The sequence below is a fragment of the Sminthopsis crassicaudata genome, chromosome 1 (genome assembly GCF_048593235.1).
Source record: "Sminthopsis crassicaudata isolate SCR6 chromosome 1, ASM4859323v1, whole genome shotgun sequence".
NCBI classification, from domain to species: domain Eukaryota; kingdom Metazoa; phylum Chordata; class Mammalia; order Dasyuromorphia; family Dasyuridae; genus Sminthopsis; species Sminthopsis crassicaudata.
Genome location: NC_133617.1, coordinates 25327389 through 25349006, shown reverse-complemented (window position 1 = coordinate 25349006; position 21618 = coordinate 25327389). Strand labels below are relative to the sequence as shown.

At 40.2% G+C, this 21618-nt stretch overlaps 1 protein-coding gene across 3 annotated transcripts in view; it reads right to left on the bottom strand.

Annotated features, from left to right (window-relative positions):
• The window catches only part of MED13L (mediator complex subunit 13L), a 338730-nt gene that overhangs the window by 35198 nt on the left and 281914 nt on the right, over positions 1 to 21618 (bottom strand). For all 3 annotated transcript variants that reach the window (XM_074296914.1, XM_074296922.1, XM_074296932.1), the window contains exons 9-14: positions 20068 to 20181; positions 14242 to 14973; positions 13272 to 13494; positions 11900 to 12005; positions 11535 to 11659; positions 10571 to 10670 (exon numbers count right to left, since the gene is read on the bottom strand). In XM_074296914.1, the coding sequence (XP_074153015.1) occupies positions 10571 to 10670; positions 11535 to 11659; positions 11900 to 12005; positions 13272 to 13494; positions 14242 to 14973; positions 20068 to 20181 (1400 nt within the window). The remainder of the gene's footprint in view (positions 1 to 10570; positions 10671 to 11534; positions 11660 to 11899; positions 12006 to 13271; positions 13495 to 14241; positions 14974 to 20067; positions 20182 to 21618) is intronic.

Genomic DNA, 21618 nt, shown 5'->3' with positions numbered 1-21618 from the left:
TACACGTAACTGGTGAGAGTAACAATTCAAGCTATTAGGATAACTATTAGCAAGAATTAATTTTCTTCTGGAACTGTACAGCTATTTGTACCTTATTATTAAGGTTGACAGTAATTAAATAATCAAAAAGCTCCTGGCCTTCAGATCTTATTCCCCTTCAATCAACTGCACTGCAAAGTCTTAAGGGGAAAGTCAAACTAACTAAACAGGAACTAGGAATTATAAGACAGGGAGGACTAGATTTATTGTCCTTTTCCTAAAATAACTGTTTCTATAGACATCTATAGATGTAAGTGACTGATTTTATCGAGCATTCATATTTGGGAGATAAAACGCCAACTCTTAGCATGTTGTGTGGATTGTGCTACAAGCCTGAATGGACGTCCCCACGCACCAAGCCACCATTCAGGGCTCACTGCCTTTAATGGTGATTTTTCAGGTTGGACGTTACAGGGAAATGGCAAGTTTCAGAGCTGAGATGCTTAGAATAGTAAGCTATCCTTGGCAATTTTGTAGGATTCATGGGAGAAATGACACTTAGCCAAGGGGATTAAGGGGCAGGATGGCACAGTGAGCTAACCTTGGCGTCGAGGTCCGGACAGTACTTCTTTATACAGATTTGCTGTGGGACCCTGGCTTTATATACAGCACCTTTAGAAGTTCTCCAACAATTAAACACACTTAATTCATTCAACATTTCAAAAGTAGATTTAAAAATGTGTTTATTTCGGAGCACAACTTTACATAAAGTAGCTGTTACTGAATTCAGAAAATTTGCACATTTAGGAAAAGGAATCTGTACAGCTAAATTTCAAATAGAAAGTCCCCGGCCCCCTCTAGAGGGGGTCAAGCTTGAAGAGAGCTTGCACAGATTTTCTCCATCTTCCAGAATCTGCCACTTCTTCCCCTCCCAGTCATTATCAAAAGGGGGTTTGTCCCCTTTTGCCTTTAGCATCCGGTGCATAATTAAGCCTTTATCTCAGCTTTCAGTCTACTACCATCTAGTGTAAAGGATCCCAAGGTGCACGAAAGTCCCTCTTACAAACTACAGGTCAACGTTCCTTCCAGGGGATCCCTTAAGTGCAGTGACCCAACTTGGCCACTGGGTGGTGCTTGCATCACAGGTTGATCCACAACCAGAGCACATGCTTAGTGTCACTGACTTAGGATCAGCTGGATGGACTTAGCCATGTCCTGTTTCCTTTTCTTTCCCTTTCCCTCCTTTTTTCCTGCCATCACTAGGATAGGGGCAGCCTTTTGGCAACCTCACTTATTCAGATCAATCTGTGATGTGGGATGCACAAATAAATAACTAGGAAAGCCCAACCCAATCCAACCCAAATTGTAATTCTCCCAATGGTCTAGCCTGAAGCTCCTGGGGGGGAGGGCTATCCCCAAACTGCTCCAAGAGAAAAAGAATGGAATGGTCCGTTTCAGGTCCCTTCCAGTCCTAAAACTTAAAACCACCTGATCCTTGAGATCTGAGCACAGAAGACGGACAGCTTTAGGACGAGGAGACTTCCAAGCAATTACAAGCAGCCTGAGCTGAGCCCCATGGGGAAGGAAGCACAGGGCACCTACTCCACCAGTACGAGTCAGAGACTCAAGTTTCCCCACTCTTCTATAAAACCTTGTACTGCACTGGCATTCAGACCCTGCTTTGTGAATTTTTTCATAAAGATTTCTTTGCTCTTTTTATTTTATGTTTATATTATTATTATTATAATATTATATTAATGTTATATTAATAATAATATATTATTATTATTATTGGTTTTTAATTCTTGTTGCTACCACAACGACTTCACCCAGTCCTGTGCCCACCCAGGCAACCGTCACTGCCTCGATTCTCTACACCCAGATCAGCATCCTCTTCCTCAGTTGGGAACTTCACCAGAGTGAAGGGTGACTAACCAACTCTGAACCAAGCAGCCCCAGGCACACCTCAGCACTCTGCTGCTCCCCCCTTCTCTCCATCCACAACAGCCTGCACACCAAATCCCCAGAGACCGTCTCCTTCCCACCCCCTCTATTTCCCATCCCAGAATGCTCCTGCAATAATGGATCAAGAGCTGGCCTGATCCAGTTTTTTCATATAACAAAGAAACTGAGGCTCTGAGAGATCAAAGTCACAAAAGTTACAAGTACAGGTGCCAGGACTGACTCCAAAGCCAGTGCTCTTTCCATTGGAGGATGGCAACTCTGCTGGGCTGATTGCTGAGGGAATCCCTGGCCACTTTTCTCAGATGACTCAGTCAGCCCCCTCCCCAACCCCTCTGCCAGCTGACCTTATCTGCAATCAACCTCCCTCTGAGCCCCAGCGTCCCCCTCTAGTGCTCTGGAAACAGTCCTCAAATTAATAGCACCCTTACTTTGTGGGAAGAGTATGACAATCAGTTAACTGCTCTATGCTCTCCTCCCTGTCCTACAACTCTCCGGCTAAACGTCTCTGGCTACCGTTCTCACGGGCAGGAAGACTGACGGACGAATGGATGGATAGTGCATATGGATAGAGACGGATAATACACTGATACAGAAAAAGAACAGACGAGAATACAGATGATAGATGGATACAGATCTGTATGAATACAGATAGATGATTATATAGATAGAGGATCGATAAAAATACAGAGAGATGACAGACTGGTTATGGGTATAGATATGAGGGGGACAGAAAGAAAAGAGGAGGACAATCTCTCCTCCAGGGCAATGGAATGCCCCACATTTTCAATTACATCATTGGGACACAATCACTTAAAGACTTTTTCATTCACTCTGATTTAATAATCTATATTTTACTTTATGCGAACAGTGATCTTCAATTCTTCCTGGCTGTTCTATAGTTTCCAAAGTGTCTTCCTCACAAGTACTCTGTGAAACCTGGGGTGGAGTAAGTATAACCTCCGTTTTTCAGGTGAAAAATGCTTGAACTAAGCATTAAAACTAGAGACTTGAATTCAAATCTTTTCATTAAGTATAATTGAGCCATACTATGCTGGGAGATACTTAAGCAGAATTCTCTGGAATTCTCTGGAGAAAATATATTAAAATCAAGCAGCTTAGCAACAGGAGGTGATTTACTCTAACTCTTTAGAAGAGTCAATATTTATACAGCACACCGCAAAGTACTCTGGGTGTGCAGGAATGTATGTAGACAAGTTTCATGGCAACTCCCATTGCCATAACCCTGCTGCACCCATTTTATAGGTGAGGAAACTGAGGCTGAGAAAGGCAGTGATCTGCCCAGTTATTGGAGCCAGAGTCTACACAGAGATCATGCAGACTCCCAGATCGGCTTTTTATCCACATTCCCATATGGGCTCTAAAAGCTAAGGATGTTTTCGACTGAATTCTGTTATATATAGGACAGAAATTCTGAAGAGAAAAAAAAAAAAAAACAACAACTGATTTTCTTTAAATTTCAAAAAACTTTCTTTTCTAATTTGGGTTCTTTGACTTTTTCTTCTGTTTGGCAAATAGAATGGCCTGATAAGATTCAAGGTGACAGCTCAACTTTCTGTAGTAGCTAAAACTAATTGAAAAACAGAAGGGGAGGCATTTAAAAGATCTATTAAATGCAAATTTTCTCAACAGGGAAAGTCAAGAATATTGTGAATCAAATAGCAAAAATGTGAATTTATTTTTTCATCTGAGGAGTTTAATTTAATGTGTCGGTGATTAGAGAATATTTACACATATACAGAACAATCTGGTACCAAGGACAGCTTAAGTGATATGAGAACAAAGAACATTTCTTCCTCCTACTTTGTTCTGAAATTTAAAATGTATTAAGAGTAACAAAAGAGTCAAAGTGGTCAGCTGGTAAAGATAGATTTGATGCCTGAAATTGTTCTAAAATCAACTAGTAATTATGAATAATAATCATGCCTAATATTTCTATAGTTCTTGAAAGCTTACAAAACATTCTCTATCTATTCTCTTATTTGATAATGAGTCAATCATTATAACAGAGGGTAAAAAGTGGTTTGGAAAAATGTAAAAAAATCAAATAAAAATGGATTCCTCGATCTTGAATGTCCTGAGAGACACAGCCATACTCCTCCTGCAGTGTCTACATGCTCAGGCCCAGCTTTTTTGGTAGCTTGGGGGTTTCAGGACCACCCACAGAGCAGGGGAAATCTCCTAGAAGAATCAATCATTTATCCTCTGAATATTAAGTAATGGAAGGAAGGCCCAAGTAAGTAGGTCAGTCCAAAAGCACTGACAGCTCCTCAGTCTTCCCTTTGAATCAAATGCAATGGTTGAGTTTAATCATTATTTAAAAGGAAAAAAGCCACAGCTTGAATGTAAAAAAATCCCTACATAATTAGTTCAATGCTTAAGTCAAACAATAAGGATTTATTTGCTCTGTATTACACTCTGTGAAAAGAGATGGGGCTTAGAAAACCTAAACATCTCAGAGTTGGAAAGCCCTGGAGCCCCTTTCACTACTCCCTCCCATCCCATCTCCAGTGAGGGCTCATCCAGCTCCCTTCTCCAGCAATTCCCTCAGACAGCTCACATGGCACCTTCTAGTGGAGAGGAGCATCTTCCTTCCCATCAAGTCTCGCTGTCCATTGTACTGGAGACAATGAGCCTAAACCTTCTTTCACAGGAAACCCTTCAAGAACTTGACAACTCTCCTAATTTAAGCCTTCTCTTCTCCAGGCTAAAAAAGCAGTTGACCTTGCAGCCCATCCTCTCTAGAACTTAGAGACAATATTCCAGGTGCACTCCTAGGCCAGTAGATCTAGAAGTAAGCCTGCTCCTGATACTTACCTCTGTAACTAAGCAAGTCACTCAACATTCCCACCCCTTCCTCCCAGATCCCAGTTTCCTCATCTGTACATGATGTGCTTGGTTCCCATGGCCTCTGAGCTTCCTTGCAGCTCCACCTCAGTGATCCTATAAACCTTCAATGCAGCCAAAGCCTGGGTTAGATTTTTTTGGCTGACATATAACATTATTGATCTCATAATGAGTTCATAGTCAATGAAAGTCTTCAGGCTTTCTTCAGGTGGCTGCTGGCTAGCTTGATCTTTTCCTTTAAAAATTATATGAGATTTGTTGGACCCAAGTATAAGACTTTACCTTTATCTGTATTGAATTGAATCTTATTTGAGTCATGAAATGTGTTGGAGAGAGAACTGAAAGTGCCCTTCAAGATCAAACAGATGGAGAAACAAACTCCAAGAGGTCCCTAGACTTGCTGAAGTTTCACAGGTAGGTGGGCTTTCCGCCCCAGCTCTAGCAGGCCCACCCCCAGGCCACCATGTGCCCAAGCCTCCCAACTTGGTGCTTGCTGCCAGTTTGATAAGCATGCTACCAAAGGTTCGTCCAAGTGACAGGAGCTCACAAGCCCCAGAGACTTCCTTCCCGGCTGGGATTAAGCCATCATTTCCAACTGCTTCAGGGCTTTGACTTGTCAAACATGTTCCAAATGCACCTACCCTTTCTCCTTCTAGTCCCCATCCTCCCATCCTGTCCATAAGAATGCCATGAGAGCACAGTAGCACTCCCCAACATGCAGTCTGTCCAGTGTCCCCCAGAGCAGCTTAGCTCGGAGATTTCTGCATACAGGCATTATATTTCCACACATACTACAATGTGATTCCAACTCTCCTCACACCATGAATATCCTGTTCCTCCTGAAGAGGTATTCTGTGAAGAGTATGTTCCAGACATGGTTCCCAGATATGATCCTTATGAAGTCAAATGTCCTTGTTGAGTAAGACCTGCTAACTATCCCCATTTTCAATTCAATTCAGACTTTCTGGATGTCAGTTTTCCTCATTTGTATACCAAATCTATCAACAAGCACCATTAAGTACCTACTACTATGTGACAGGAACTATGATAAGCACTGGATATAGTTCAAAACACAAATAAGAATCTACTTATTTCAGAGCTGGCATTGAAAGTGAACCTTGAAGAGAGGAAGCAGAGGAGTGGGGGGAAAGCATGCACAAGGAGCATTATGCAAGGGTGGGGAGCTGGCAGCTGGCCCATGTGACTGGACTGAAGAGAGCACGAAGGCGAGCGAATCACATCTATGCACCACATCATATGGTTCATTCTCTGTCTCTTACACACACACACACACACACACACACACACACACACACACACACACACACAGAGTTTTTTTTCCCTTCATCTTCCTTTTCAGGTTAAAGTCCCTTAGATTACAGGGCAGTTCTGACCCTGTTGGATGGCAAGCAGTGCTGTCTTTCCAGTGAGCAAAATCACAATCCTTCCTCTGATACATGGCACTGAGTTTACATGAACCCCAGGTTCTTGTTTTATAACACAGAGATGTAGTAAAGCTGATATTCAAGTGCTATGTAAATCGATATAATCAACACTGCTATTATTAGGTGTTCTCGATCGCTGGCTAGGAGTCTGTCATTATAAATATCCTGCTGTATACTACTAACTCATTTGAAAAAGATCTGGAGGTCTGGAAGGATTATAGTGTTGGGCACTACAAACATGTGACATGGCCATAGAGAAAGATGCTAGGACCTCAGGAGCCTCAAGTGAAGAATTAGTAATCCAGCCACTACTCTCACCACCGTCTAAGTGCCATGCTGCTGGAAGGTTAGTGGGAATAACTGCAGAACATCCAGAGAAGGCTTAGGTCTTGAAAGTTCTTTTAGCTATCACTGTCCCCACTGGGTCTGTATCCCAAAGAGATCATAAAATGTAGCAAAGGACGCACATGGGCAAAAATGTTTGTAGCAGCTTTTTCTGTAGCGGCAAGAAACTGGAAACTGAAAGGATGCCCTTCAGCTGGGGAATGGCTGAATAAATTATGGCCTATGAATGTTATGGAATATTACTGTTCTATAAGAAATGATCAGGAGGAGGATTTCAGAGAGACCTGGCGAGATTTCACAAGCTGAGAGAACATTGTATGCAGTGACAACAACATTATGTGATGATCAACTCTGATGTACTTGATTCTCTTCAACAATGAGGTGATTCAGGCCAATTCCAAATGAATAGTGATGGAGAGAAACATCTGAATCCACAGAAAGAACTATAGGGACTAAGTGTAGATCACCACATGGTATTTTCACCTCTTTTGTTGTTTGCTTACTTTTCTCTCTCTCTTTTTCCTTTTTAATCTGATTTCTTTTGTTCATCTTGATAAATGCGGAAGTATATGAAGAAGAATTACATATGTTTAACATATACTGGACTACTTGCTGTCTAAAGAAGGGGTGGGGAAAGGGAAGGAGACAAGGATTTGCAAGGTTGAATGTTGAAAACTATCTTTGCATATAATTCGAAAATACAAAGCTATTTAAAAAAGAGAGAGAAAAGAAAAAGAAAAAGAAAGATCCTTTGAAAGACCTGGGGATGGTGAGCCTAGAGAAGAACTTGGGGAGATGGGAAAGCCAGCCACTTGTATTACAAGGGCTCTCACATAGCAGAAATCAGACTTGTTTCCTTGTCCTCAAAAGGCAGAGCTAAGAAGATGAGGATGGGAGAATCAATTCTGATTTTAGGAAAAAGCTTCTTCCTAATTCATCAGTAGGTTCCCTTTCGTTGTATACTTTTAAATGCAGGCTGAGTAATCATTTGCAGGGGAGACAGGGACTCTTGATTAGCTATATGATGGGATGACCTTAGACACAACTCTCATCCTTAAAGAGCTTATACCTGAATGTAGTTTCTATTTTATTCAGATGCTTATTAGGCATTTCCAAAGCCCTGCCCAGAAGATTCAGGTTTAGAAATGAAGGCTTCCATGGACCTTACACAAACACTAAGTAATGCATGAGCAAATAACAGACACCAGAATAAACAGGTATATGCCTCTGGGGTTAGCAATCATCTTGGAGGGTGAGGACATGGATATCTCAGGCCTAAAGAATAGAGTGAACAAAGGTACGGAGCAGGGAGACACTGCTGAAACAGACTGCACCTAGGAGAGGGCAATCTTGAGGCAGGGTTGGAGAGGTGAGCCCAATGCACGAGGCCTTTAGTGCCATAACAACATGTCTGAGATTTGGTGGAAATGGGGATCCACCCTTGTGCATTAGGAAGAAGAATGGATGGATGGAGAGGAACTGGAAGCAGGGGAAGGGATTAAAGACAATTGCAGTAGTGCAGGCAGGTGGCAAAGAGACAGAGTGTGGTGGCAGGGAAAAGAAAGAGGAAGGCTGAGATCTGAGACCACAGAAGAATGTAAAGCCTTGGATACTGTTTGTATGGGGAAGAAGGTGATGGATGGGGCCCTGGCTAGGAAGGTCAGCCAGAGGAGGGAAGGTGCAAAGACTCTTCCAGACAGAGTTTCAGGAATTAAAAAGAAATAGGGGCACATGACTCCCAGGTCCAGGTAAATCATAGGTGCTGATAAAGAGATGAGCCTGATTCTATGGTTTCATTCAAATTGATCACCTGATCCTGGCCCCAAGCAGGCGGCTCACTTTCATTTGCTTTTTCAGTCCTTTTGGTTGCTCTGGAGAAACTAACACTACCACTAGCATTCAGGTTAAATAGCTAAAGGTAGAGATGGGGTAAAGGTTTACAAATCTGCTCACAAGAGTGACAATAACTTGTCTCTCCTGAGGCCTAAGAATCTGGTCACTTCTCCTACAGGTGTGGGCAGTGACTTCCCCTGCACTCCCCACTTCTGGCTCCCAAAGATTCCACATCCCCACCTGCCTCAGTGTAAGAGAATTTAACATTGAAAGATGAGGTGAATCTAGGGGAGAGGGTGGAGGGAGGGAAGGGAAAAGTGAGTGCAAGGGATAATGTTGTAAAAAATTACCCATGCATTTACTATCAATAAAAAGTTATAATTTAAAAAAAAAGAAAGAAAGATGAGGAGAGGGAAAACAAGTCAAACATGAGGTGCCATGCTGGCAGGTGCAAGTGTGCTGCTCGGCTTCATTGAAAGCCTGAGACACGAAAATAAATGCTAGATTTGCTGGGGGCCCATAGAACATCACTCCTTCACACCCAACTTTTCAGGGGGCAGCTTTTAAATAAAACAGGGTACACCTGTCCCTTTTGTCAAAGTGCAGTTGAAGAAAAAATTACCTGTGGGAAACCCTCAAGTAAATGAAATCCACCTGACATTTGTGGAGTGCAGTCTCTACAGGTACCGTCAGTGTTGGAAAGATCAATAATAATGAGATGAAGGACTAGATCTATAATGAAATCATTCAGGCTAAAGTTTTTTGTAGTTTTTTTTTTTCCTTAAATATAACATAAGAAACCTACCATAATTACTCCCAGGGGCACAAAATAAGAATTGAAAATTGCCCCCAAATATCTTTTTCTCCCCCTAAAAACAACATTCTTGACATTTAAAATAAATATAAAATTTGCAATTTCTCTTTGTCTGAAAAAATAACGATAATGCTCTACTCCTAACACTTATCTAAATATAAATTTGGAGAAACCAGAAATGCTGAGGGATACTCATCCATTTGGAGTAGTCTTGGGATTCTCTGATTGGAATGATTAACTGGGGCATTGTAGAAACATCTCAAGCCAAATCAATTTAGGACCAGGACACTGATTCTAGGACTGTCGATGAGCACGGCTTCATGAGGCGTCTCACAGAGATTTCAACAACCTCTCACATGTTGCTACCTATCACTTGTTAATGTCAAAAGAAGCAGAGAAGATTAACTGGTTCGATCTGAGTGAAAGGACTCATTGATTTGGCCTAGTCCACATGCATCTATTTTATGCTGTTTCTTTTAATCTTTGCATTCCTTGTTTGTACAATTCTGCAGTGCAGAGTCATAAAAAAAGAAAAATGTTTAATTAAAAAAACTACAGCAACTGCCTGGCTACCATGATTCATTTTCACATGTGTCATGCTTGAGAAAGCTTTGCATATTTTAAAAAGCTCTGGGATCTACTAAAACTGTCATAGCCCCATCTCTGCACACCCTCTATGTCCACGTTTGAGTAAATCAGTGCGGCCTTTATGGGTCCATAAAACTCTTTGACTCATCCCTGTGACATGGTAGTTTTTCCTCTCAATTTGTTCTCATTACCAGCTGAAGTTAATGAGAAGGTATTAAAGAATGATTTGCAGTGAAATTATATTTCTGCTTCAGAGTAGCCACACGGTTATTCTGACTTTCTTTGCTCTCATTTAATAGTCTGATTGCTTATGAATGTTCTACAAGGTAATTCTTCCCATTGTGAACATACATATCAAACTTATTTTACCAATAAGAAAATGTCAAAATTCGGTCACAGAGCTGAAAGTTGATCAGTGGAAATAGATACCCAAAATATATTCTGGGATACGAAAATCCTCTACACACTTTTTCAGCAAACTCTCATTTTCAGAAATCACCATTAAAGAAATAGTAGACAAATATTTCTAGAGTCTCAAAATGCCCTGAAAATAAGGGACAAAAGATTGAAACTGTGCTGGTCCTTGTTTATGATTAGGTCCTGTCATTTCTGGAAGGCCAATTCTAATAATGAATTTTAATTCTTGTTTTAAAGGAACAGGGGGAGGGGGAAAGAGAAGTGTCTACAACTCTGCCATAGGCAAGGAAAGAAGCCAAAACAACGCCACTCTACTCACTTGGCGGATAAGGAACTGCCATTCTGCCGTCTTTCCCCAGAGGTCGGTCTTCGGTTCCTACTGTTGGGATTTTTGATGAACGAAGTGCTGGTGATGCAGCCTAGACAGAGATTTATAGGGAATATTTTACTTGCAAAGACAGAGCAAGGGTAAAGAGTTCACCTTGGAGGCCAAAGCATTTGGAGCCAGGTACTATCTCTAGCACACAATCCCTGTGCAATCTTGGATACACATGTGAATTTCTCAGTAAACGCGCCCCAACCACCCCCCCCGGGCAATTCTCTAAGTATTCCTCACTCTCTCTGTCCAAGCTGTCCACACGATCTGTACACAGCGTGGGTGTGGGTGTGTGTGTCGGTGTGTGTTTGCATGCTGTTTCCCCCATTACACTGTAAGCTCCTTAAGGACAAGAACTGTCTTTTACCTCTTTTGTATCTCCAGCATGTAGCATGCATATAGCACTTAATAAAGGTTTACTGAGTAAGTAAATAAAATATTGGCTGAATAAAAATCATAAAATATCATTTTGAAATCAAAATTTGTGGATTAAGGTTATTGCAAAAATTCTCTACTAGATGCAAGTGAACCCCCAAACTCCTAAAAACCATGATATTTAGGAAGATTTCACAAATTAAACTAGAAAAATGTTTAAAGTTTATAAAATTAAAATATAATATATATATATATATATACATATATATATATATATATAAAAATATAAAAATTAAAAATAAAAATTTAAAAATAAAAGTGAGAAGCCATGTACCAGGTGCCGAGGATAAAACAAACAATGCACTATTAACTTTATAATTTTTGCTAAATGCACAAAACACTGAGTAAAACATTCAAAACTAGAAATTAGAGCTCATCTTGCACTGATTAGGAGAGTTATAAATGTGCAAAATTTTGCTTATCCCCAGAAGTTGTTTTCTACTGTAGACGTAGCCTCTAGAAACAGACTCACCCCAAGCTCGTCCTCATCAGAATTATCAAAGATGTTGTCCAAGTCATGGAGTGAAGGGGCCAGATCAGTCACCTGGGTAAGGCTGCTGGGGCCTGCTCTGCTGGCAGCACTTTCCTGACGGACATCTGTGAGAAAGGAAGAAAAAACTTTTGCCTCATCAAAAGAGTAAGTAAGCAAGTATTGTCGTATGGCTTTTCTTAAATTTAGAATCAGATTACAGTTTGATCTCCCATTGGGAAAGGAAGGATAATACAAACTAAAACAATATGTGAAAGCTGAAAACTTGATTGCATTAACGGAAAAGAAACTTCCCTCTCCCCTATTTTGTCAACTATCTAAAAAGGGCCAACACTGTTTTTACATACCTGTTTTTGAAGCAGAACTGAAAATAGACATGGCATCCTTCCCATCGGGCACTGGTGTGGAATGACCTGTTGTGGGGATCTCTTTTGAACCAAATCCATCTTCGGACTGTGTAAGAAATATGGTCATAATAAATACATGCCCAGCAATCCAAGACTATGAAGTAGAAGAGCAAGTGCTAAGAAATAGAGGGTGGGAGGTAAGAAATCATAGATAAAAAAGCTTCCTAAAAGATACTGAGAAACTTTTGTGAGGCAAGTCACTGTACCTGTGGTCTCAGTTTATTTATTTGATTAAAGACCATCTAAGCATTTTCAGTGCTTTGCTTTGGGTTACACAAACCAATAAATAAAAAATTGACAAAATTTGAGTTTGTATACTATTTCAATATTAAATTTTTTGCACATTTTTTTTTGCAAAAATTTATTAAAAAAAATGAACCAAATTTTTGGTTTAAAAGATGGTATGCATCTAGTTTTTATAAATAAGCTCATCGTGAAAAATCATAGGTTAAAAAGCTTCCTAAAAGATCCTGAGAATCTAAGGAGAGGGTAGCTTAAATATCATCCAAAAATATTCGCACTTTTCTCTCAACTCTGAGTAATTTTTATTGAAGTAGAAATTTTATCTAAAGCACCCCCAATAAATGGGAAGTGCTCAAATCCAGTCTTAAGACACTTACTCACTATGTGACTTTAGGCCAGTCACTGTACCTGTGGTCTCAGTTTCCTCACACATAAATGAGGATAATAATAGCTCCTAATTTCAAGAGATGTTGAGAGCATCAAATAAAATGACATTTATAAAAAAATTCACAAACGTTAAAGCATTTTATAAATACTGGCTATTTTATTATTATGTAAATATTTGTCAAAGTGAGAAATTCGATCTCTAGATAACTAACTTCTACCTACAAAATAACTACCTCAACTCTCCATGCTTTTGGAATGATAGATCTAAATACCTTTATAGTATTTGGGGTTGTCATATTATCATGAACAACAATAAATGAATTTCTCATTGTCTTAAATAACATCCCCACTACTAATTTTTTACAAAGACCAAGACTAGTTATAATAGTTATCTGTGAGAAAAACGGTTCAAATTTCAAATATGTGCAATAATTCCAAAACTTTGCCTATGAGAAGAGAGAGGCATTCGGCCTTGGTATTTGGGTCAACATTTAACATGGGGAGAAGCAGGATGCAAAGAGCAGCAATAATCTATCATATGCTTGAGGCATTTCTATACACTTTGCATCAACAGTGAAATAATTTGAGAGAGAAACTCAGATCCTGCTTCTAAATAACTTTCAGCTCATTCAGCAAGAAATGGATAAGAAACACCATCTAATTTTGTGGGTCAGCACAGTACCTTATTCTTTTTCAGTAGCTCTCTCTCCGCTCCGAATTTGCATTTTTTGTTGACGGTGAAACTGTACTTGATGTCACCATCCTCAAAGGTGTATGGGTCACTGGCATCGCCCAGGGTCTCTGCAGGCTGCTGCATTCGAGGTGATGGGTCAAGGTAGATGGCCTGTCCCTGAGGCTGCTTATCTTCCCAGATTTTAAACCGTTTGTTAGGTTGTGCTAAGAGTCTATAGAAGAAGAATAAATCAAATTGCTACTTGCCTAACAGTGGAAAAACTGAGATGCTTTTACTTTTTCAGAAATGTATAACAATAAGGATGCAAATAAACGAATTTGAAAGAGAAAACCATACTGGCACTGTAACACACCAAACCATTCCAGAAATTGTCTGATTTGTGCTATTGACAAATTAAGTAATTTAATAAATCTTGTTCTGCTGAGAGGGAAGGTAATGATTATGTGCTTTAAAAAATTTTTTCCAGCACATTTATAAGACTTTTTTTTTCCCTAAAAATTTCTTTAGCATGACAGTTACAGAGAAATGCTCCAAACTGAGCACATGTGTAATCATTCACAGACCAACACATGCAGGCATACAATGTAAGTGATCATGCACGGAGCCTTCGCCAAATACCTTAGCTGTGTACATAAAAAGCAAAATACCAGCACAATAGGGAGAAATCTACAAGTGCAGTTCAATTTTGTTTTTACATTAAGCAGTGTTTGGAAAATCAATGAACACAAACTATTTTTCCTAAGTCAGATCTTTGAAACTTCCTGAGCTTAAATATGCCCTTCGCTCTAATTCTCTCTCTGACTTTTGTTCTCTTATTTAATATTTTTACAAAAGCATCTTGTGATTTACATTTGAGAGACACAGTGAATGGATAGAAGGGAAGTAAGACTTGTCTTTTATAAACATTACCCCCTTGTCGAATGAGAACGAACCATGAAAGTTGGGTTAATCTCCTTACCTTTTCAGTGCAGTGCTGTCTGAATTTATCTCTATCTTGACATCATATTGCTCACCCTGGAGCTCTGGAGGCCTGAACTCTAGGTCATCACTTGGTGGTAGTTGGTAACTGTGCCATTTATCAGATGATTCATAATTTGGGGGCACAATCCCACAGTACAAGGCTGTCTCACTGACCTCGGCCATCAGAGGCAGTCTCTGGCCCACAAGAACAGTCCTGTCATCCAGGTTTGATAACGGCTGAAGTTCTAGTCCATTACTATAGAGAGCTGGATTCACAGGAATGGACGGTGGGTCCAAACTCTCTGCTTCTTGCCCTCTTGGTTGGGGGCTGAGGGTTGGAGGCAGAGGGGAAATGGGGGAATGGGGTGAATCCATGGGATTCAGATGCATTTGTTTGCTTGTGTTTCTGGAAGGCACAGCCAGCTGTTTATCATACTTCCTGCTGCTTGGGACCTCCAAGGAGGCATCCACCCCAGCCAAGGCCAGTTTCTGTCCTGGCGCATCCTGCTCCATGCATAACTCTTCACCCACTGAGGGCCTGTGGTGAAACGGCATCACGGGCCGCTTTTGAAGTTTGTCTCCTTTTTCTTGTCGTTCTGTTGTTTTGTGCTTAGAAGAGGCTGGAGGCGGCAAAGATGAAGAAGATGGTGGGCCAACAGTGAACCCGGGCTGTGATATCGAAGTGGGTCGGCTGGGCCCAACTGCACAGCGCTGTTTGAAGAGTTTATGCCTACAATGAGAAAAGAAATGAAGCCACCCTATAAAGGTTCCACTCTTAAAAAGGAAAGTCTTTTCTGAGACCAAAAGGGATGCCTTCATGGAGCATCCATCCATGTTCTGTAACTCACACTAATTATTGTAAGCTTCTATCTTTTAATTGTCCATAAAGAAAACAGACTCAGTACAACTTAAGAGAATGAGAAAGAGATTCACTTGTACAGAAATACAAATGTTGTGCTTGTTTTATTCAGAGGAACCTGATAATTTCTATACGGGTATGAGCCTCATGATTTTGAAAAATCTATTTATATCACAAAGAACACAGCAGAAAGGATCAGAACTTTTAATGATTAAGAAAAGCTTTAAAGGAGAAAAAAAAAAAAGCATAACAACACAACTCCCCCCCACAAAATCCCTGTCCCACAACCTTTCTTGTTGCTTCTTTCAGACACACTCTTACAGAAGTCAGTGGATCTACAACAGTGGTCCTCAAACTTTTTAAATAGGGGGCCAGTTCACGGTCCCTCACACTGTGGGAGGCCGGACTATAGTAAAAACAAAAGCTCACACTCTGTCTCCGCTCCTCAGCCCATTTGTCATAACCCAGCAGGAGCATAAATGTCTTCAGCGGGCCACATCTTGAGAACCCCTGAATTCTACAACTTGAGATTTAAAAAAACTAACAAAAATCTTGACAACTCAAGTCTGAACTTCTGTGACTTAAAAAGATGTGAAATATAAATAAATGTAGTAATATTGTCTTGGGAAAGAAAGAGTAAAAGCAAGGTATATCCCCACTCAAGTTTAAAAAGAATGAGGGTAACATCTGTCTTTTATAAATATTACCCCTTTGTCGAATGAGAACGAACCATGAAAGTTGGGTTAATCTCATGAGGCAAGAGACCCAAGGAGGCATTTTGCAGCTTTTTGACCATTAGAAAGCCATTTGCCCTCACAAAGTCTCCGTTTCTCATGTATAAAATGCACTACCTACACCACAGGCCACTACAGGAAAGGGATTTCCCCAAACTTTAAGTGACACATAAACACAAATTATTATCGTTATTACTGTAGGTGAGAATACAGAGACATCCTCCTACAAACGCAGTCAGAAACAATAAGGCTAGTCTCCTCCCAACAGGTATTAGGGTGAGAAGCTGCTCAGTGGGGCTCTGGAGGCCCCACTGACATTTGATCCTGATGCAGAATTGGACAGCGGGTCAGTCAGATCCTGCCTAGGGATAAATCACTCCAGAAAAGAAAGCCTGGCCCTTGGACTGGCATCAGAGTAACCATTGAAAGCCACCAGGGTAGCATTAAATTACACAGTGCTACACAAAACGACCCTCCAGTGGCTAATAAAATTGATTGTAGGGACATAATGGGATGGTTTAGCAAAAGAGCCGACTGGCCAGTTTGACCTATAAAGATGTTAGACATGGAGACCTAGGGCTGTTCCATAATAAGGGTTGGGTGTCTTGGAGTTGACAGGATTTAAACGGCCTGCCCAAAGCAGAGTGAGGCAGGAGGGTGCTGGCAAAATTTTCCAGGAAAACTAAGTTTCCTATATGGTGGCATTTGGCCAGATAGAGAGAGTGATATACAGACAGAGAGAGAGAGGAAAAAGAAAAAGAAACGGTCCCTGACCTCAAGGAGCTTGCTTACATTCAAATAGGGGAAATGACTTGTGCACAGTTAAGTACTAAATACAAAACATACACAAACTGATGGAGGGGGTTTGAGTGGGATGCTAACAGCCTTAGAGCGGGCTCTCTGGCTGAGGCCTGGGGTAGTGTAAGCAGCAGTACTGAAGACAAGACAAGGATTGAAGAGGGTCTTGGCAGAGGTCGGCAGAGGGCAGGCTGAATTTTGTGCAGGAAAACTAGGCAACAGACCAGTTTGGCTGGAGTGAACAGAGGAAAAAGTGTGAAACAAATCTATAAAGATGGCTCTGAATACCTCTTTGGTATCCTCTGAATCATCTGACATTGACCTCAAAAAGATCATTTCGCAGGGTACAGAAGTAATCTGGAAGCATATGGAGAGCTTTACTCTGGGGGTGTCATTCTGGCAGCTATATCCAAATGAGAGCAGAGGCAGAAAGACTCAAAACAGAGGGCTGCTACCACAGTCCAGGTGAGAAGGGTGAGAGTTCTCTGCCATTCTGTGGCAAGCAACATGATCCTTGCTCCTTCCTCGGGCTCCCCTGCTTTCCCTACAGCTCGTTCTAGCTCCCTTACTTATTCGTACAGCAGGGTCCTGTTCAAATTTGACCTCAGACACTCAACACTTTCTAGATGTGTGAACCTGGGCAAGTCACACCTAACTGCTTCAGAAAACAAAACAAAACAAAACAAAATAAAAACCACTGCAGCCAAAATCAGAAAGAAGACAGAAAAGTAAGATCAAAAAAAAAAAAAAAAAATTATACACGTTTCTCTGACAAAGTTCTAATTTGTCAAATATATTGGGAACTGAGTCAAATTTATAAAACCAAGAGCCATTCTCCAAATGATAAATGGTTGAAGTATATAAAGAAGCAGTTTTCCGAAGAAATCAAGTTCTCAATAGTTGTATAAAAAATGCTCTAAATCACTAGTAATTAGAGAAATGAAAATTAAAACAAAGCTGAGGTGTCGTACTCATCCAATTGGTTAAGATGACAGAAATGGAAAATGACAAATGCTGGAGAGGATGTGAAAAAAATAGGTACACTAATGTCCTGTTAGTAGAGTTGTAGTCTAACCAGTCTAAGAATAAATTGGAACTATTCCAGAAGGGCCATAAAACTGTGTATCACACCCTTTGAGCCAGCATTTCTTGGTTTATACGCAAGAATTTGGGATTCTATATACAAAAATATTTCTAGCAACTCTTGTGGTAGCCGAGAATTAGGAACCAAGATGTTCACCAATTGAGGAATGTGTAAGTTATATGGTCTATGAATATGATGGAATAGTATGATGGTAAAATAAATGACAAAAAGAATGGTTTCAGAAAAACTTTCAGAAGACTTATATAAACTGACAAAGTGAGCAATATAAACGATCTACATAGAGCAACATTGTAAAGCTAATCACTATGAAAGACTAACTAAATCTGATCAATGCAATCATCTGCCACAACTCAAGATGACTCATGATGTAAACTGCTATCCACCTCCAGAGAGAGAATTGATGGACTCGCACTAGAGAGTCAGGGATATATTTTTTTTTAATTTTTCTTACAGCCTCCCCTCCCAAAGAAAATGACTAATGCTGATTTGTATTGCATTTTCAGCCTTGTCAAAAAGGAAGGAAAGAATTTGAAACCAAAAATTTAATTAAGAAATATTTTTTAAATAAATATTCAATAAAACATGAAAAGAAAGACTCTGAGACTTTGGATAGTCTTTGCCACAGAAAATCCTTAGAGTGAAGCAAGTTATTCCTTAATCAGGAGTTAAGAAGGAGTTGCAGATGCATGGGGAGGGCTCAATAAGGGGGCCCTGTCCATTTGAAGGAGCACAAGGATGCTACTGCTGAATACAGTACAACAACGATTTACTAAAGCTCAGCCACAAATGGCTAAAAGTGTAAAAGGAAGGAGGGAGGGAAGCAGAGGATATTTTAACTTTCACTAAAAGGAACACCAAATTCTGTAATAACCAATTTTGGCCTGCCCCCCCCACCCCATGGGGATCTGGCACAGGCATGGTTAGCCTTAGTTGCTATGTCAGATGGTGAGAATGAATTAATTTTTCTTTGTTCTGAGGGAGGGCTCCATTGTTGGGAGGATGGAGAAAAGAATACAGAAATTAGTGTAATGAAAAAGATAAAAATCATTAACAGATTATTTTTTAAAAAGAAAAAATCCCCGGAGTTTTGGGTTTTTTTTAAAGATTTGAGGGAAACTTTACAATAGGCTTCTTAAATTGGAGACTTGACAGAGTTGGAAAAGACTTTATATCAATAATCCTGCCACACTGAGAAATGGTCTTTGTTTAAGTGACCACTGTGTTTTAATGTTTCAGTCTAACTAGAGCATGGCACTTAGCCGTTACTACATGCAGTGTTATCTAAAGATGTCAACAAGAGTTTCCAAAAACTACAGCATTCCTTTGACTAATGATGGCTCCTCATTTTAACTTGTTACAAAGGTACCAGGAACCTTCTAAAGAATTCTGGCCAACTCCATCATTCCCTGAGATAGCTTCCACATGGGCTCTGCCCCTATTTCCCAAGAAGATTTTCTTTTTGCTCAGTGACATTCCTCCAACACTAATGAATACTAAATACAATGTTCTAGGTTAGATGATACTTGCAGAGCACAGCTTCCATTGGCCACATCTTGTCAGAACTTAGGTTTAAAGCCATACCTCGTGACATACACACAATCTCATTTCATTCTGAATAGAGAAGAAATATTTAAGATCATGGGAAATGAAGCTGAATAAGAGGACGGAGTTTTCTAAGGTTGTTTTTTGTTTTGTTTTGCTTTGTTTTTTTGGGGGGGAGAGACAAAGGAGAGGAGACAGATGATGAAAGCTATCAGAAGTCTGGTCTTGTATCAAGAGGCCACAAAAAGGGCCTAGGAAGGAGATTCCACCAAAATAGCTTTGAGCCTTCATTGTGCTCCTCAGAAGCTATGTAGGCTTTTTAATTTCTCATTTGTAAAAGGGGATGATAACATGTACAGCTGTTGTGAGGACATCACTTCATCACCTCCAGCTGCCACGTAAAGATATGTTCCCATTACAGTAGAGGCAGAGACATCAGCTAAAAGACAGAGGCACACATGCAGGGGAAGGCCTGGATGTTAAAGTCATGGCTGTGCAAATGGAATGGCAGAGATTGTGAAAGAAGGAATGATGGGATTTGGTAACAAGAGATGTAAGGAAAGGAGTAAAGGCAATGTTGATTCTTCTAACATGGAAAAAAGGAAAAATTCACTCAAGAAAAGCAGTTGGTTAGAGGAAAATAGAATGAGCTCCAACTGAGGTGAAGAGAGGGAAGGATGCCCTGCAGCTAGCATTTCTGATATGTGCACACCTGACAGTTGCAAGGCAGGTCCATAGACCTGAAAACAGCTGCTCCCTCTGATCTCCAGCCTTTCCCCCACTCACCTGGAACAGGAACAGCTGGCTCTTTGGGCAGGATCCACAAAACCCCAAGAAGGTGGAGGAGGAGACTCACTAGAAGCTTCTTCTTCTAGGTGTGGAGCAGAGACTTGACTCCTCCTACAGTGAAAAGCATCAAAGAAATGCATTAGTAGACACCCTCTCCTCCCAACCAGAAAGCATGTATGAGACTATGCCTCTCTGGGACTGCAAAACCATCCTGGAGACAGTAATCATGACCTCCAATGACTAGTCTATGCTTGGTAACCAAAGCTGGGCTTTGGTGGTCATGGGACAGCCAGGAGTTGAATGAATTCAGAGAGAGGCCCCAGCAAGGCTTTTCAAACAATCCCTTAAAGATGAGATATCCAAAAGCCAGAGCCTGGCTGGGTGACTTCAGAAGTCACGTCAGCACAGTCTTACAACTTAAAGTTTCCAAGTTGCCAAAAGCCTTGAAGAGTAAGGGAGGATGTCAGAGGCAGTGCCGAACCCAGTCTTCCTGACTGAAACCAGCTTTCCACACAAAGTGCAATGGAAAAGTAAGCTCCTTCAAAGCAGCTGTGCACATAACACTCTTAAGGTGTTTTTAGTAGCTCTCCAATAGGAATTGGCATTAGCATAAAAAGGTTCATCTCTGTTTTAAAACAACTTTTAAGTGATTCTTATGGCATGCAAAGGTACTAAAGACAAAGCGTTTTATAATATCAGATGTTAGTTGATGAAAATAACTAAAAATCTCCATTTCAACAATCACAGTGAGTAACAAAAGAAGGCTATCGCAGAACCATTTACTCCTTAGCACAGGTCTTGGAATCATGAGAGCCAAGTTCAAATCCTGCCCCTATTCTTTACCATCTCTGAAATCATGGCTGAGACAATCAAAGCATCACTTTCATCACCAGTGAGAGAAGAGGGAGCAGTTATAGATGACTTCTGTGTTCCCTTGCATCTCTGGACTCAGGCTCACAAATTTACTGACTTTTTGCATAAGAAAACATGATATTTGAACTTCATAATGTACTTTATGGACGCAGCATTATTTTTCAAGCTCCTAACACTTTAATGGTTTTCACAATGTCCCCTATCATAAGAGTATGGTAGTATTCACCATTTCCCTCACTCCATGGATATGTCACCTCTTTCATCCACAGTATAGATACACATGAATCAGGTCAAGTATGTGGATTGTGGGTGAGAAGGAACAGGAAAAATAAAAATCATAAAGAGACAAATGTTTTAAAAAAGGAAAAAATAAAATGCTGACTAGAAAATGGTTTATAAATGAACTACAAGCAAGCATATACATACTGGCATTCCATGTATTTCATGCATGTAAATAACAAGAAAATTCTAAAGATCATCTCTGAGTCACATCATTTAGATAAGAATATAACTTATAAAGTAGAGGTACATTATCAAAGAAAATCAAGCATAACAATACTAGACAGAAATATTATTTGGAAAATTATATTTCATAAGACCAAAAATAATCAACTTATACTAGTAAAAATGCCTTAGGGCCACTTATTTTAATACGAAATTTAAGCTCATCTTTGG